Source organism: Drosophila novamexicana, unplaced genomic scaffold (assembly GCF_003285875.2).
Source record: "Drosophila novamexicana strain 15010-1031.04,08,12 unplaced genomic scaffold, DnovRS2.1 tig00001209-arrow-arrow-pilon, whole genome shotgun sequence".
Taxonomy (NCBI): domain Eukaryota; kingdom Metazoa; phylum Arthropoda; class Insecta; order Diptera; family Drosophilidae; genus Drosophila; species Drosophila novamexicana.
The window spans coordinates 822,518-838,129 of record NW_020824843.1 but is presented as its reverse complement, the minus strand read 5'-3'; the positions used below and the strand labels follow the sequence as shown (position 1 = coordinate 838,129).

Here is a 15,612-nt window from a genome sequence, read left to right as displayed (position 1 = left end):
CAAACAATATGCTATCATATGCTATTTATTTTTGTTTAATTATATATTGGCGAGATTTTAAGACAGTGGAAGCTGACTGCAACATTTCACATATGTGACTCAACTTCGATTTTTCTGCGATTCATGTAAAAAGACTCATATATCGCTCCTCTCTAAGGCACACGGTCACACTAATTCATTGGCAAAAAAGAGAAGCGCGTGGTTAAGCGGCAGCGGATTTGCATATTAATAAACTCAATCGTACTAAATAAATATATATTTATATATATATATATATAAATAAGCAGTAATCGGAGTTGCAACGTGTGTTATCAGCTGAAATCAAGAAATTGGCGCGCACCGCAACGAGCTAGTGTCGAACGCTCGCCTCGTGGGCCGCTCTAAGAATGTCGAATCCGAATAACAATGCGAATGCCGCGGCGCAGGAGGAAGACGATGCTGAAATGCCCAGTGGTGCAGCATTAAATGATGCAGCCTTGGATAATGTTGTATTTGCGGCTGCCTACCAAAGTGACGAGAGTTCGGTGGATGCATTGGATCAAGCTATACAAGCGGAAGAGGAAGCTGAAGCACAAAACGTGGGAAATTCACTGGAGGCTGGTGCAGAAGTTGAAGTTGAAGCTGAGGCTGACGCTGAGCCTGAACCTGATGGTGAGGGTGAGGGCGAGGGCGCGGCTGCCGCCGAAGATGACAGCGTTGCGGATGATGCTGGCAATGCTAATGCTGACGATGATCCTGCCGCGGACAGACGGTCGGCCACAAAAAAAGAGCTTACCCAAATAATTGACAAATGGGAGCAAGAACAAACACAAAACGGCTACGATCCAGTGCCCACACTGAGAAGGTGAGCCCAAGCTATACTTTTAGCTAAACTTGTATATATAATTATATATATATGATAATTGCAGTCTAGCTGAAATATTTGAGCGTGAGAAGGATTCATATATGCGCAAGGATCCAGATCCTTTGGACTTAAGACATCCCTATCGCACCGATCCCAGTTGCCAATATGGTCTACTGCTGAAGTTGCTCTTTCGCAAGGATCAGTTCATGGGCAAGGTATGGCACACAGAAAACTATGTAAACTTTATGAATTACTTGAAAAAATTGCCCGGCGTCGCCCGGGGCAGAAACATATATTTTGTCATTACGGAGATTCGTACCGAAAACATCGTTCATATGACAGCAACGAGGCTGTTGTAATTACCAAAACCCCGCATTACTGCTCACCCTGTACCCAAAAAAAAAGTTTCAGTAATTCTTATGGTGTAAGCTGTCCGTTGGCCACCAGCCAGTCTGGACAAGATTGTTTTTATATATAAACTACATTCTAGTAATTATAAGCAATTGGTTTCGGTGCATCTAAAATTTACTTATCATATTTTCAGCTGCTCAACGATTATCTGCGGGATAACTATTTTAGTCGCCAGAACATAAGTCGCAGCTCACTGGAGTTGAATATAATTGCCTGCCGTTTAATATTAGTGGTAATGCCAGGTCTTGAGACGACGGCAGTTTTTCAGACAGCTGAGGAGGATGGTATCATTAATCGTCTCTACAACTGGGCGGAGGACAGCATTGAGCCGCTGCAAAGCTATGCCACCGGGCTGCTGGCCGCTGCGATGGAGGTGAGCGATATTGCGATAACTTGCCGGGAACAGAATATGCGCTTGGTGCCCAAGATGATTAACCGCCTGCACCTGTTGCTTGCCTGCAGTCGCATGAGTAAAAACACAACAATAACAGAGCCAAGCTCCTCACTCAATAACTCGGCGGACAGCAGTTTCTCGCCAGGCATGCTTAGCTGGATGGCCTGTGGCGCTGCCTCAGCGCCGCAGTCGCCGCAGCATAACGGCGCCAGCGGGAGTGCCTCCAATATGTCTATTTTGTTTGAGAATAGCCGCGATGCGTTTCCACTGTCGCGGTATTACAAGCGCATGTATATACCACTGCATCCGCCAACAGCGGACACCAGTCAGATGCTGATTTTGCGCTTTCTAACCAGTCTCGGCGAGTACCAAGAGTTTCTGGCCATGGCATTTGGTAATAATGTTATGGCACTGATCTTTGGTCATCTCGAAGAGCTAGACAGGCGCGACACTTGCTTGGCGTACGAGGTCCTCAAATATCTAGCCTCGCTTCTCTGCCACAAGAAGTTCGCATTGGAGTTCATATCGCGCGGCGGCCTGGAGGTAAGCCAAATTGAATATCTTAATAGTTGCACTTTTCAATTTGTTTATTTTTGCAGCTGCTGTTGAATGTGCCACGGCCCAGTCTGGCCACAACAGGCGTCTCCATAGCCATCTACTATTTGGCTTACTGTGAGGATGCCATGGAGCGGATATGCAGCATGCCGCGTCCATTGATATCAAATCTGGTGCGCTATGCACTGTGGATACTCGGGCGCTGTCATGATTCCTCCAAATGCCATGCCACCATGTTCTTCAGCCTAAGCTTTCAGTTTAAGGCCATACTGGATGAGTTTGACTCGCAGGATGGCCTGCGCAAGCTCTACAATGTTGTAAGTAAACCGTTTTTTTGGCTGCCAAAGTTTAAAGATAATAATTTGTTTTTGGTTTTCAACAGATATCGGTGTTGAAAATTTTGGATCCCAGTCACAATGACAGCGATAACGGCTCGGATATTAACGAGGATGTGGAGTGCGCTTCGCGTCAGATGGTGCGACATGTTTGCATAGCAATGAAACGCTATATGGAGGCGCATTTCTTCTACAAGTACAACAATTTTCTCTGCCAGCACTATGCAACATCATCGTCCTCCTCGACCCACTACTTCAGTCAGCAGCCAACAGTGGCCGCCAAACTGACATTCGATCAGCTGCACGAACAGTTGCGTACGCTGCAGGAGCACACATCGGTGCGTGGCCATTGGGAGCCCGTGGATCAGCTAATGAAGCTGGGCGGCATTACTTTGCTGTTGCGCATCATTGCCTTTAGCTACGACTGGGTGAACAGTGGCCGTTCGGAGACGGTGCGCTCGGCCCTGGACGTACTAAGCGTATGCTGTGTGATACCACGCGTATATTTGGTGCTCTGCGAACGCCTTCAAATGCCAGATAAGACGACAACGTCCGGGTTCTGTTCGGTGCTAGGCGCAGCGGCCGGCGAGATCACAGCCGACGCTGAGGTCTTAAAATCCGCGCTGGCCGTGCTCTGCCACTGTGTGTGCTCGCCCATAATACGCAAGGATAGCGGGAGCAGCAGTCTGATGAAGTTTGCCAACTCGTCACGAAAAAACAAGGCGAACCAGAAATATGCCGAGGAACTGATCGAGAAGGTGTGGGAGTCCGTGTGCTCGAACAATGGTATTGTGGTGTTGTTGTCGCTTATGCAAACGAAGGGACCCATCACGGATGCCGACTGCATACGCGGAATGGCCTGCCGCGCCTTGGCTGGCCTGGCACGCTCCGATCGTGTTCGTCAAATTGTGGGCAAACTTCCGCTATTTGCCAGCGGACAGTTGCAGGCGTTGATGCGTGATCCCATACTGCAAGAGAAGCGAGCCGAACATGTGATTTTCCAAAAGTATGCACTGGAACTGCTCGAGCGCATCTCGGGCAAGACAAAGCCGCTCAACAATCCGCTAGATCCATCGCTGACTAACATGCACAAGGCGAACGTTATTGCCCAGACGCGAATTCAATACAACGAACAGCAGCTGTATCAGCTCATCTTTGAGCATCTGGAGAGCAAGGGTCTGAGCCAAACGGCTCAGATGTTACAGCGTGAGGTTGGTCTGCCCCTGCAGACGACAACGACCCGCAGTTTCCATCAGTCGCCCTTCGACTACAAAGGTCTCGCCGGCTTGAGTTCAATTTCACGCAGTCGTTTGCGTAGTCGCATGCAGGATGTCCATGCGGCTATTATGTCCAGTGGCGACCAGAATCGCAGTCTTTCGGAGGATATGTCACCACACTGCAGCTCCAGCATTGGCACCTCCTCATCAATGGCGGGCGCAGCGTCTACTACCATGGGCGTGCCCAACTTTAGCTACCTCAGTGCACAGACACCCATTAAGCTACGCAAGACGGAGCGTGCCACATCCTCGGTCACACGCTCGCTGCAAAAGCAGATAAGTTTGGCCAACGTAGAGTCGACCGCTGTGGGCCTGCCAGATGAACTCACTATCTCGCCAGCGCTGCATCCAAAACGCGTAACACTCAACAGCATTGTAACAGAGTATCTAACCAATCAGCATTCGCTGTGCAACAATCCGGTTACCACCTGTCCGCAGTTTGATCTATACGAGCCGCACAAATGCCCCGATCCACGGCCCAGTCGTCTGGTCAGTTCCAATTATAATCTTACCTCCAGGCATTTTCGCACCCAAGCTGGCTTTAATACCGCACGCTTCGATCGCCGTCACGTGCACACACATTTTGCGCCCTGGCGCACCATGCGCTCCGCCGACTATGATGATCTGGAGTTCACATGCTGTGACGTTGTGGGAAATTACCTGATCGTTGGCACGCACCAAGGCGAGAGCAAGGTGTTCAACATGAATGATGGCGTCGAGCAATTCTCCTCCATATGCCACACTTACGGCGTGGATGCGATTCAGGCGAATCGCGCCGGTGGTCTGGTGCTGACCACTAGTCTCTGGCGCCTACGCACCACCATTTTGTGGTCCATCACCGACAACGAGTTCCGCTCCAAACTGCGTCTACCTGAGGTCGGCTACTGTGAATTTAGCCAAACCACGCAGGATCGTTTACTGGGCACACACACCGATGTTCGTTTGAATTAGTTGTTGCTGCTAATCTAATTAAATGCTAACCAATTTTATTTCGCCTCTACAGTGCGCGGTGCTGTATGACATCAATACGGGCTCCAAGGTATCCACGTTTACGCCCACCATACCAAATCAGTACACTAAGAATCGCGCTACCCTCTGCCGCACCGACGAGTTGCTACTCTCAGGTGAGTCCAGCAGCCGAAGTAGTATACAGTCTCTTCTATTTCAATGCTTGCAGATGGCGTGCTCTGGGATGTGCGCTCCGGCAAGGAAATTCACAAGTTCGACAAGTTTAATCAATGCATTTCGGGCGTGTTTCACCCCAATTGCTTAGAGGTAAGCGTTGCCTTCTACCTATAACTTTCTCAGTTCTTAAATCGTCTTATTTTGCAGATTATAGCCAACACGGAGGTGTGGGATCTGCGCACGTTTCATCTGCTACAGACGGTGCCGGTGCTGGATCAGCGCAATTGCACGTTCTCACCAATGCATGTTATATATGGCGCTAGTTTAGGCGCTGATAGAGACCATGACATGGAGACAACCACCTATGATACTAGCTTTAATGTTCTGGATGCGTACGACTATTCTAGCATTGCGACCATCGATGTGAAGCGTAACATTAACGATCTGAGCGTTAGTGCAAATGGCAGCTTAATTGCTGTTGTGGAGGATCACAGCGGCTATGATTCGAAGCAGGAGACTTATGTGAAGATCTATGCCGTGGGCGTTAAAAAGAGCGAGCGGTCGGAAGAGGTGCGTGCGGTTAAGGACCTGGCCGTCGATGAGGGTGTCGTTAGAGGCGGCGCGTCCGCGTCCGAGGAACCGCCACCGCCCGCCAATGCACCAAACGGTGACTCTGCGCTGATTCGCATCGTCGAAGAGGCGGTGGCACGCCCCCATACGCCAGCGCCAAACTTAGCTTTGCTTGATGCTGACGCTGACGCAGTTGGCATTGGTGTTGGTGGTGCCGACGACGACGAGGCACGCGCTCGTCGTCCAAGCCGGCTAAGGCTACCGTCACATGCCAATTCAAATCTGGCTCGCCAGCATGCGCCCAACAGCTCAATTGTTGGTGTGCGACGGCGAGCACGTACACTGGGCGGTGCCGGCGGTGCGCCAATCGATCTCAGAACGCTCATGCGGCAGATGGATGATATTGAATTTAATATTATGTCTATGCTTGCAGGAAGATGATGAGGAATTGCCCGAATCCAATGAGGAGGGCTCCGAGACGGGTTCGGATACCGGTTCTGATAACGGTAAGTGCCCAGGCGTAGATCTTCTATCATCAAATTTATGCTCTACTTGCCATAGTATTTGCCATAGGTCCAAATTTTCTGGGTTTCCCGTTACGCAGCCACCGCAATCGCAACTTTATCGATCTTGATTCCTCCAGTGATGATGATAATGATAGCGATATGGATGACGGTGATGATGACGATGACGACGATCTTGAAATTATATCCAATGTCGATGAAATCGACTTCGAAGGCGATGCCAGTAGCGATGGTAAATGTTATTCACATTCCTTTAACCCAGCATGCATTTAAATTGTCTTATCTTTATCCCCAGAATAAAACGCCCCGTACAGAACAGTCCAGAAAAGCCCAGTCGACTAGAACCAACTATTTTTCGCTGCCTTGGCTCGAATTCTTAGCACGTTTCTTTATATTCTCACAAATGAACTACTTATTTTCAGCATGTCGAGATCGGATTTGTCCCCCTTATTCAGCATAAGCTATACAATCGCTTAGTTTCGTTAGCTGTTTATTAAATTTTATTTTATGTTAAAGTTTGTACAAATAATTACAATGTTAAAAAAGCCCCAAAACACAAAAAAAAAATATCTGTTGAAGAGCAATAAGCAAATGTAAGAAAAAAATGAAACAAGAAAATTGTTCAACAATTTCTAAGTGTACAGAGTTTATTAAAATTATATACTTTTCTATAAATAAATAATTAATATAATGTAACAAGTGCTAGTAGCATAAGTTCGTTCACATAAGAACACATTGTTATATGCTGTACTTGAGAATTGATGATTTTGATTTACACATTTATTTTTCGAAAATGCTGACGCAAGTGCCTAAAACAAATTCAAAAAACAATATTTCACTCCAATATGAATTGTAGATTTCGGTCATCTGATGGCTTTTAGATACTAACCAATAATACAGGACAATTTTTAATTCCCAATTGATTTGTTTTTTACATATATCGCACTTAAAAATGTTATGCCTTTGTCTATTGTAACATTCACATAAACATACAATGTATCTGTGCCCGTTCCCTAAAATGAACTGTACTTATTTATTGTTGTAAACAAAATGTTTGGAAACATAACGATATAGGCGTCCGCTAATCAGAACGAGGTGGTTGAGTAGCTTTTTGGTGCTTAGTTTTTATCTTATCTCGGATTCGAATTGTGAAATGACGCGCAGGCCAGGCGCTTTTGGTCAATGTTAATCAATTCACCTGTTTGGCTATGAGATTTGCTCGTATGTCCACAATTGAATCGCTCAAGTTTATCCTTCAGCCACAGATAAATATGGTTATATGGCTGTGTTCGGTATTTATCGGGTTTTCGCGGTCAAGTTGAATGCTTCTGATTGAACGACGGCGATCACCAAAATAACTTACTACTTGCAATTGCGAATTTCAGTTACGATTTGTCATCGACGACGCGCGTATCAACGGCGGAATACTTAAGAATTCGTCCACTCAAAGTTAAACCATGCACATGCTCACATTTGTAGCGCTTGTAACGTGGATCTTGCTCCTTTCCACATATTGCCGGGCGTTTCAGGAACGTGCGGATTTCTGCATAGAAACGGAACCGTTGCTCTTGACTGACATAGGTCGTCATGTGGTCATTGATAGCGACAAGGATACCAATTGTCATATAACAGCCACAACGTTGACGCTCAAGGAGAAGGTAGGTTCAAATAGGAATTGTAGTTCTTTGCTAAGTTCTTTTCTAGCTTTTGTGTTTTTTTCGGGTGTTTCAAATACCACCACGATAACATTTCGGTCTGAGAACATTCATATTCAAAGCAATGTCAATCAACTAAAGATACATTTACAACATATTTAAAAATTTTCCCATTTTAAGCTATCCACATGGTCTTTAAAGTTCGCTGCCTTATATGACATTCCATCAATCAGCTGAGCTTAAGTCGATTTCGTTTGGACAATCAATGAAAACGTGTTGACTGTCGCAAAAATCCTTAAATGACTATTTCAAGGCCCTTGATTCATAGACAATTTGTATATATATGGGCATTATAGATTATGTTCCTAATTCAATTATATTCCTTTATATTCCTAATTCAATTAGGTGAGATAAAGAAAGCGAGGAAACGGGAAAAGTGTCTATGGCAAGATAATGTGCACAGCACAGATAAGAAAATTATTTATGTGAGTGGCAAATCAAGTATTTTGCGTTTTGATTAATCCGTAGGAAAGCCTCGTTGACACCATGTGCGCGGATCACGGCTCGACAACAATAAAACGCAGCAATCATCACTTCTTCAAACTGCACAACGGTGAGCTGAATGGACGTGGTGCCCAGCGTGACATATGCAATGGAAATGCCAGCACAATGCTAGCCTGGGTACCATACAAGATCATGCTGCAGAATTATGCAGCTGAACTGAATCCCAAGGAGCGCCTCAGCTACATAGCCAAGGCGACCAATGTGGAGCGGGAAAAGACTGAGCTGTGTCACTTCAGGCACACGGATCTGGTCAACAATGTGATGGACAACCTCTTTACATGCGTCGTCATGATATTCGAGGACAACTTTGTAAGTAGCTGCGCATACAGCTTCCAACTGGGTATCTGCTAGTCGGGCATTTCCGACTAGAGCACCAATGTTGCCAATTGCCGATCCCAAATAGTCGGTAAAGTCAATGTTAAAAATAGCTAAAGAGAGTTGAAAAATAGCTAAATCAGTTAAAGATTTAAACAATTTCAACGACTTCTGAAAATAGCCAAATGTAGCTAGCAAATAGCTGAATTGGCAACACTATACACAGAATTCTGCCTTATTTAACTTTTGCTCATATTGCAGTATGGCATTGAGGATAACATAAATGTGCTGGTGGAGCTGCAGCCTTTGATGTACCAGCTGCGCAACATCACGTATCTGCCATGGCGCAATGTGACCAACAGCTATAAAATGCGTTTGGGCAGCGGAATGCTTAAGAATCCCAGTGCACAGCGTAAACCCATCTATGGCAGCCTTAGCTATGCGTTTGTGGAGAAGATTCGGGTCAACACAAGCAGTATTTATGAGCACGAGAAACTCGAGCAGCTGCCGCTGCTGATGGAGCATCGCGGTTCTGTACTGGAGCTGGATGCAAACGGTGTGGGCGGCCTGGATGTGCAGGAGCAGTCCTACTACGGACGCACAATGGATGCCCGCAGCGAGGTGAAGGTGGATATAATTGGCCAGTGGGTTGATCAGCATCGTGAGCTTAATGCCGATATCTACGAATACTATGGCCATGGCCTGATGCGCTATAAGCAACCAATTGCGGGAGTCCGGTTAACGTTTGTTCGTATCGACAGCACCGAGCCGGCATTTGAGGCGCCCGAATCCGATAATCTGGCCAAGGCGTCACTGTTCCAGGACATGGCTGCTGCGCCAGCCAGAATGAGTGCAAATGGCTCCATGGAGTTTAGGGAATGGGAGGCGGAAGAGCAGCAGGGGGGCAGCTCCTCTTTCTATCCCTGGTTTGTGATCAGTTGCCTGTTGTTTGGTATACTCCTAGTTACCCTAGTGTATGGCATTGTCCGCGTCTACAACAAAAAGACCAAGGAGAGGCAAAAATACGAGCTTGCCAACACTAGCAACAAGCTCGCAAGCTCCGCCTAGAAGTAAGCAACTTTTACATTTGTTCCCAACATGAAATTTCAAGAATTAAAGTAACAGTTCTCTGAATTTAAACAATACTTTTTATATTTCCTTGTTTTGCAAGATTTTCGTTAACCGCTATCTAACAGCTGATTAATAAACAGCTACCCTGTTATTAACATACTCTTATCGATTATGCTAAATGTTAAAACACTGCACTTGTGACGTCACCTTTTCGCACAGCTGAAATGACGCCCGTTTTAACAGCACCTTACCAAAAGCTTCCATCATGGCATGACAGTCCTTAAAGTATTCGTACCCGGCGCAGCTGTTACGTGGGTGTGTAAAATCAAGTTAGTGTTTGGTGAAAATTATTTGCATATTTTTAAATGTGCCAAGCTATAAAAAAAAAAGCAAGTCCGGACGACAAAAAGTCGCAAAAAGCGCAAGGCACAGCGCAGTTTTGAAAGTTTTCGTGCGTGTTGTGAAATGTGAAATCCGCGGGCTGCCACTATTTAAACACATTTAGGTAAGTAATTAAGTTCTTCAAATAATAACAAATTGTTATTGTCAATCTGTTAGCAAATTATCTTAATCGCACAAAACGTTTTATTCTGCTAACACAAAGCGTTTGCATGTGTATAAGTATTTGTTGTTTGTTTTCTGCCCGAATTTTGGTGTATTTTTGTCTGGTCGAGTTGGCAGCCCCGGGCCATGGCCACGCCACATACGCATATCTCACTCACACAAGCAGACGACGGGGCGAAACAAAAAAAGAGAGCTATATATGTGTGACACGAATGTGTGGGTAATCGTCGTTTCACGTCGTTTCAGCTGCCTCGCGCATTCTGCAGTCGACAGAAGAAGACAAAAGCAGAAACAGCACCATTGCGTTTGCACGGAAATTTCATTCATTGAATTTTTATTAATTTGGCACTGGTAGAAGTCTAGTTATTTCATTTACTTGCCAGAATAACCAACTGGTGCCGCATTTGTTTTTGTTTCGCATCATTTCAAAACAAACTCGCGCTCAGTGCTTAAAATGTGAAATAATTGGGTTTTTCGCTCGGGAATTGTGTGACGCGGCCATATTTAAAAATAATTAATATCGAATGCAGTGCAAAGACGAAGGGAGGCCACTTAAATTACATAAATACTGCTTGGGTAAGTCAAACGCTGGATTGTGCTCTTAAAAATCTTGACCCAAAGTGCAAAAAGTATGAGAAACTAATCGAATAATTGGTGTAAATATAAAGTTTACAAATATAAAAAACATTTGTGTCGCTAGCTGCGAAAGTAGTTAAAATATGATTTTTCGCTCGCACCAATACCAGGATGCTAAATTGTGTATAACTAGTTGTCGTCGTCGTCGTGTCGTGTCGGCTGTATAGCCATCCTGCTTGCACCGCTAGCGGTGAGTTGCCAGAGCGTTGACCAAGCTCCAGCGCTGCCAGAGTTTCTTAAGCGCCAAATTTCAAATAACGCTTATCAAAAAGTTCTCATACATTTTTGCCTTTGGCTAGGATTATCATAGAAGCAAGCAACAAGTTTAACATATCTCAATGTGTTGTAGAAGAAAACTGCACTTAAAGTGTACTGTCAAGCTAACGTCATGATGGACCGCAAGAAGGTGCTTGAATTGGACAAAATCTGTCGCTTATGCATTTCGGAGCGCAAGGAAATGCGTCCACTTTTTAGCGAAAAAGTACCCGAAATGCTTATGGATTGCACCAGCGTGCGCGTCGAGCCTACCGAGGGCTGGCCAGATAAAATCTGCGTGCAATGTGTCCATGCGGTCAGTCGAAATCATGCATTTAAGTCGCTCGTCGAGCGCAGCGACAAGGAACTACGTGAATATATTAAAAGCCTGACGGTACGCATGGTGATGGATGAGTCGCTGACGCCGCAAGAGCGTAAACAGCAAAAGCTGTTACAAAAGCAGCTCAAGCAGCAGCAGCAGCTTGAGGAGCAGCAACAGAAACTTGAACAACAAATTTTGCAGCAGCAGCAGCAGCTGCAACAGCAACAACAACAGCAGCAGCAACAACAGCAACAGTCGTCTATATTCCTGGTGCAGCAACCACAGCAGCAGCATCAACAACAACAACAACAACAACAACAACAACAACAGAAGGTACAAATCCCCGCGCAATTCCTTAGCCAATTTACATTTATCGACTTTTTTGTAATTATCAAATAGCCCAAAAACAAATTGAAGCCGCTGCTGCGAAAAGGAACTTCACGGCAGTCGAAGAAACAGCAAGATGTGGTACAGTTGTTGCCTGAGCCTGCGCCACCGCCGCCGCCTCCACAATTAGTTACCCAGCAGCAACAACAGCAGATACAACAGATTCAGTTACCCACGCTGCAGCCGGCGCCTGCGCAACTTATGCCAACAACGACGGCACAGCAAATCCTCTTGCCGAACGGCCAGTTCATAACGACGCAAATTGTGACGCCGCAGCTGGCGCAGATTATCGGCGCGCAAACGACGACAACGAACGCCACGGCCTCAGCACAGGCACAATTCCTGCCACAGTTGCTGCAGGCGCCCAATGGCCAAACGCTGCAAATTGTCCAGCAGCCGAACGGCACACAGACCCTCCAACTGGTGCAGTTGGTGCCGCAGCGTAGCATGGCGCCGGCGATCACAACGACGACCACAACGGACATGTGCACAACAAGTAGTGGGGCTTCCCTAACAGATGCAGATGTGCAGCTTTTGGACGATGCCGAAATGGATGATGAGGAGCTAGAAGAGGTCTATGAGCAATTGGATGGCAAGGATCACACGTTCGAGACGATTGTGCTGGACGATGACCAGCAGCAGGATTTTCTAAAGGAACAACAGCATCAAGTTCTACTTGACGAGGAGCTCACGCACAGCGACACACAAGAGCAGGAGACCGACGAATACTTTGACGAGCAGCTGCTGCATCACGAGGATGGCGTCAAGCACGAGGATGACGACGATGACAATTTCATCATTGAGGAAATACAACTAGATGAAGATATGCTTGACGATGGGGAAGGAGATGTAGATGGGGATGCCATGACGCATGTCGATGATTGCGAGTACATAACCGATGATCAGGATCACGGCCTTGGCGGTGATGTGGATGATGAGCTGCACTATGCCATTATGGAGCCGACCGATGGCGATGTCAGTGCCAGCGATATTGATCAGGCCTTTATCGATGTCGAGGCACAGCAGCAGCAAGAGTTGCAGGAGCAACACCAGCAACAACAACAGCAGTCCGTGGACATTCATAGCATATCACTTGAAAATGCTGTGGTGGAGTTTGGCCAGGATACTTTGGTCGCGCCCACGTTGCACGTCAGCAATACGCCCAGTCCCACGCCCAGTTCAGCGAAGCGCGCACGTCGTGGCAACGCGCAAACGCATAGCAATCAACTGGTGGAGACACCCTGCAACCACCAGCACAGTCCACCCACTATAAGCAGCAAACTAGCCGCATCCAATTCGCGACAGTTGGTGCAGACCGCCTCGGTGATTGCAGCAGCGGGCGCCGATGATAATTACGAGATAGATGCCAATCTGGTCACGGAATTTATCAGGCAACACACATCGCCGCTGGGCTCTGGGCGTTACATTTGCCATCTGTGCAGTACCGAGTTTCGGCAGTTCAAGGGCTTGCAGAATCACATGCATTCGCACACCAACTGGATAAGGGCCAATTGCAAGAAGCAGCCGCAGTGCGAGATCTGCCTGAAGAGTTTCAAGGGGCCGGGCATGCTGCGCATGCACATGAAGACGCACGATGCTGAAACGAGTACCCCATTGTGCAACATATGCAATCGCACATTCAAATCGAAAGCGATACTCTATAGGCACAGGCAGACGCATCAGCAGCGCGCCTATTGTTGTGGTGTGTCCAATTGCCGCAAGAACTTCTCCAATGCGGCCAATCTGCGCTGGCACGTGGAGCGTAAGCACCCGGAATGCGTTGACCCGTTGTACAAGTGCGGCGAATGCTCCACACTTTACGATAACATCGACAATCTGCAGCAGCATGTAGAGAACACGGACCATGCCAGCAGCAATGGCAGTGAAACACAAACAATTGTCACCAGCTCAAATGCCGCATTCAGCGGCGCCGTCAGCATTGTCAGCAATGGCACTGACATGTCCAGCATGATAGCGGCTGCCCCCAATGCGCTTAGCGGCACAGCTGGGCCGGGTGATACGCATGCTGTGGTCGTTGGCTCCTCGGGCGAGATGTACTTTGTGACGCAGGCGTAGCCAGCGCAGTTTGCCGACATAACCGGCAATTCCGAGTGCCTGCTCGGCATGTAAATCCTAAACAGGCATATAGATTTACAGAACTATACAAACATCTTGATATACAAATATATATATATATATATTTTTATACTTCACCATAGCATATGTATTCGTATATATAAATTATACTTAGCATACAACCACACACACACACACTTACAGATACACACACACCCATTGCAATCCTAGTTGTCTGTCATCGTAGCTTTGTTCGTAGTATTCGAATTTCGTACACGGCGTTCAATTGTATAATAATAAATAAAAATGGCCGGTTTTATGCATAAGTTCTTAGGTTTAGGCAACAGTAAACAAACCGAGCAGACAGCCACGATGCTTTAAATAATTATATTACATAAATGAATGGCTATGGCATACCCGTACATCTGTCTGCATGTACATATGTGTGTCTCTGATGTATTCATTGCGACTAATATAAACCAGTGGCGTTTCGAATATCAAACTGGAATTTATTTAGACTACAATTTTCGGCTTGGTTTTCATTGTTGGGCATTGACTATTACTAAACAAAAAAAAAAAAAGGAAAGAAAATAAATAAAAATTAAAAGAATTGTTTTAATTGCAAATAAAATTAAATAACTACATTGTAGCCAAACTGTTGTTTACCTTAGTGTCTTTTTAATACATATTTACGTAACCATCTAAGCCGCTTTTCTATTATTTTCTCTGTTATTGCAAATTATTACAACATAAGAAAAAACAAAAGCAGTCGGGAAAATACCTGACTAAACATAAATCATCCGGGGGGAGAAGCACTAGTGAAGTCAAGGTCCGGTCCCATCGTTCATCGATTCCCCAGACACACGTGTCCAACCGGTTAGCGTTAAAGCTCATAATATTCTGGGTATTACAATTAGACATTTCTATGTTTATTCGGGGTATTACAATTCGACAGTTGAGCTATCCAACTGTCCATGGCAATTATGAGGAATCGCACTGGTCGGTCTGGCAATATAATCTATCTGCTAAAAAAATATATGATATGATATAATGATATGGGTTAATATTGGAGTTGAGTTTCTTGTTTCTTGTATTGCTCTATTATTCATATATCTCAAGTTTTACTTCAAGTGTCTGCTGTCATATTCAAACTTTCAAATTAACTGCGTTTGCCAGTTCGTAATGTGATCCCTTTCAATGGGCTGTTGCTCGTAGTTTGCTGGGAAAGCAAAAAGTAAAGACGCAGTACAAATGCTCCAAATTGAGCATTTGTGGGTCGACTAGAGTATACATTGTTGTTTTTGTTGACTTTGGTGTATTTTATACCCCGTACACATAGACCGGGGCAAAATGAGTAGTTTGAAGCTGTGCAAGTGAATGTAACCGGCGACGCAACTCTCTGTTTGTCTGTATGAAAAGGCATTGCAGGATAGTCCCAGTTTTTGGTACATACATATATTTGAATGCTTTTTTAAAGACCTGAAAAATTGATAACTATCTGACGATCAGCGCCGAAGTTATCAGAGACTATAATTTTCTTGGTGTGGTACTTATGCTTTCGGACTGTTTGTGTATGGCTACAGAATATCTCCCTGTCGGTCTTGTTTTTCTTACTTTTCTTCTTCTTTTTTTTTGTTAGGTGTAGCCATTTGGGGATACAGTGCGTCACTTAATGCGCAGCGGTTTGTGGTCGAGCACATTTACCCAGCAACATTGCAGCATAGTTTACAAC

At 45.7% G+C, this 15,612-nt stretch overlaps 3 protein-coding genes across 6 annotated transcripts; all 3 read left to right on the top strand.

The window, feature by feature from the left end:
* The first annotated feature begins 229 nt into the window (after positions 1–229).
* Positions 230–6,413, top strand: LOC115766515 (protein mahjong). 4 transcript variants are annotated; one of them, XM_030710478.1, is made up of 11 exons: positions 232–844; positions 909–1,059; positions 1,389–2,192; positions 2,249–2,521; positions 2,587–4,752; positions 4,820–4,940; positions 4,994–5,091; positions 5,149–5,511; positions 5,945–6,017; positions 6,073–6,267; positions 6,331–6,413. In XM_030710478.1, exons 1-11 carry the CDS (start codon positions 387–389, stop codon positions 6,333–6,335), a joined length of 4,707 nt encoding a protein of 1,568 aa, XP_030566338.1. In that variant the 5' UTR covers positions 232–386; the 3' UTR covers positions 6,336–6,413. The 4 variants fall into 4 exon arrangements, 2 of the variants coding, with proteins under 2 accessions (XP_030566338.1, XP_030566339.1); XM_030710479.1 differs by having other exon boundaries at positions 233–844; positions 6,085–6,267; XR_004018217.1 differs by lacking the exon at positions 6,331–6,413 and having other exon boundaries at positions 230–844; positions 5,149–6,017; positions 6,085–6,101.
* Positions 6,414–7,484: 1,071 nt separating this feature from the next.
* On the top strand, positions 7,485–10,233 carry LOC115766517. Its single transcript, XM_030710483.1, has 3 exons — positions 7,485–7,693; positions 8,219–8,563; positions 8,831–10,233. Exons 1-3 carry the CDS (start codon positions 7,493–7,495, stop codon positions 9,635–9,637), a joined length of 1,353 nt encoding a protein of 450 aa, XP_030566343.1. The 5' UTR covers positions 7,485–7,492; the 3' UTR covers positions 9,638–10,233.
* Positions 10,234–10,468: 235 nt separating this feature from the next.
* LOC115766518 (zinc finger protein 853) lies at positions 10,469–14,442 on the top strand. The gene is made up of 4 exons (XM_030710484.1): positions 10,469–10,780; positions 11,190–11,597; positions 11,721–11,750; positions 11,817–14,442. The coding sequence occupies exons 2-4, from the start codon at positions 11,229–11,231 to the stop codon at positions 13,878–13,880; spliced, it is 2,463 nt and encodes an 820-aa protein (XP_030566344.1). The 5' UTR covers positions 10,469–10,780; positions 11,190–11,228; the 3' UTR covers positions 13,881–14,442.
* Positions 14,443–15,612: the final 1,170 nt, after the last annotated feature.

Bases quoted from the DNA above. Each gene is read 5' to 3' on its own strand.
- LOC115766515 (XM_030710478.1), top strand. From the start codon at position 387: ATGTCGAATCCGAATAACAATGCGAATGCCGCGGCGCAGGAGGAAGAC. The intron at 845-908 runs GTGAGCCCAAGC...TGATAATTGCAG, and splicing joins CCAGTGCCCACACTGAGAAG to TCTAGCTGAAATATTTGAGC. The intron at 4,753-4,819 runs GTTCGTTTGAAT...TCGCCTCTACAG, and splicing joins TACTGGGCACACACACCGAT to TGCGCGGTGCTGTATGACAT.
- LOC115766517 (XM_030710483.1), top strand. From the start codon at position 7,493: ATGCACATGCTCACATTTGTAGCGCTTGTAACGTGGATCTTGCTCCTT. The intron at 7,694-8,218 runs GTAGGTTCAAAT...ATTAATCCGTAG, and splicing joins CGTTGACGCTCAAGGAGAAG to GAAAGCCTCGTTGACACCAT. The intron at 8,564-8,830 runs GTAAGTAGCTGC...CTCATATTGCAG, and splicing joins TGATATTCGAGGACAACTTT to TATGGCATTGAGGATAACAT.
- LOC115766518 (XM_030710484.1), top strand. From the start codon at position 11,229: ATGATGGACCGCAAGAAGGTGCTTGAATTGGACAAAATCTGTCGCTTA. The intron at 11,598-11,720 runs CTTGAACAACAA...CATCAACAACAA, and splicing joins TTGAGGAGCAGCAACAGAAA to CAACAACAACAACAACAACA. The intron at 11,751-11,816 runs GTACAAATCCCC...ATTATCAAATAG, and splicing joins AACAACAACAACAACAGAAG to CCCAAAAACAAATTGAAGCC.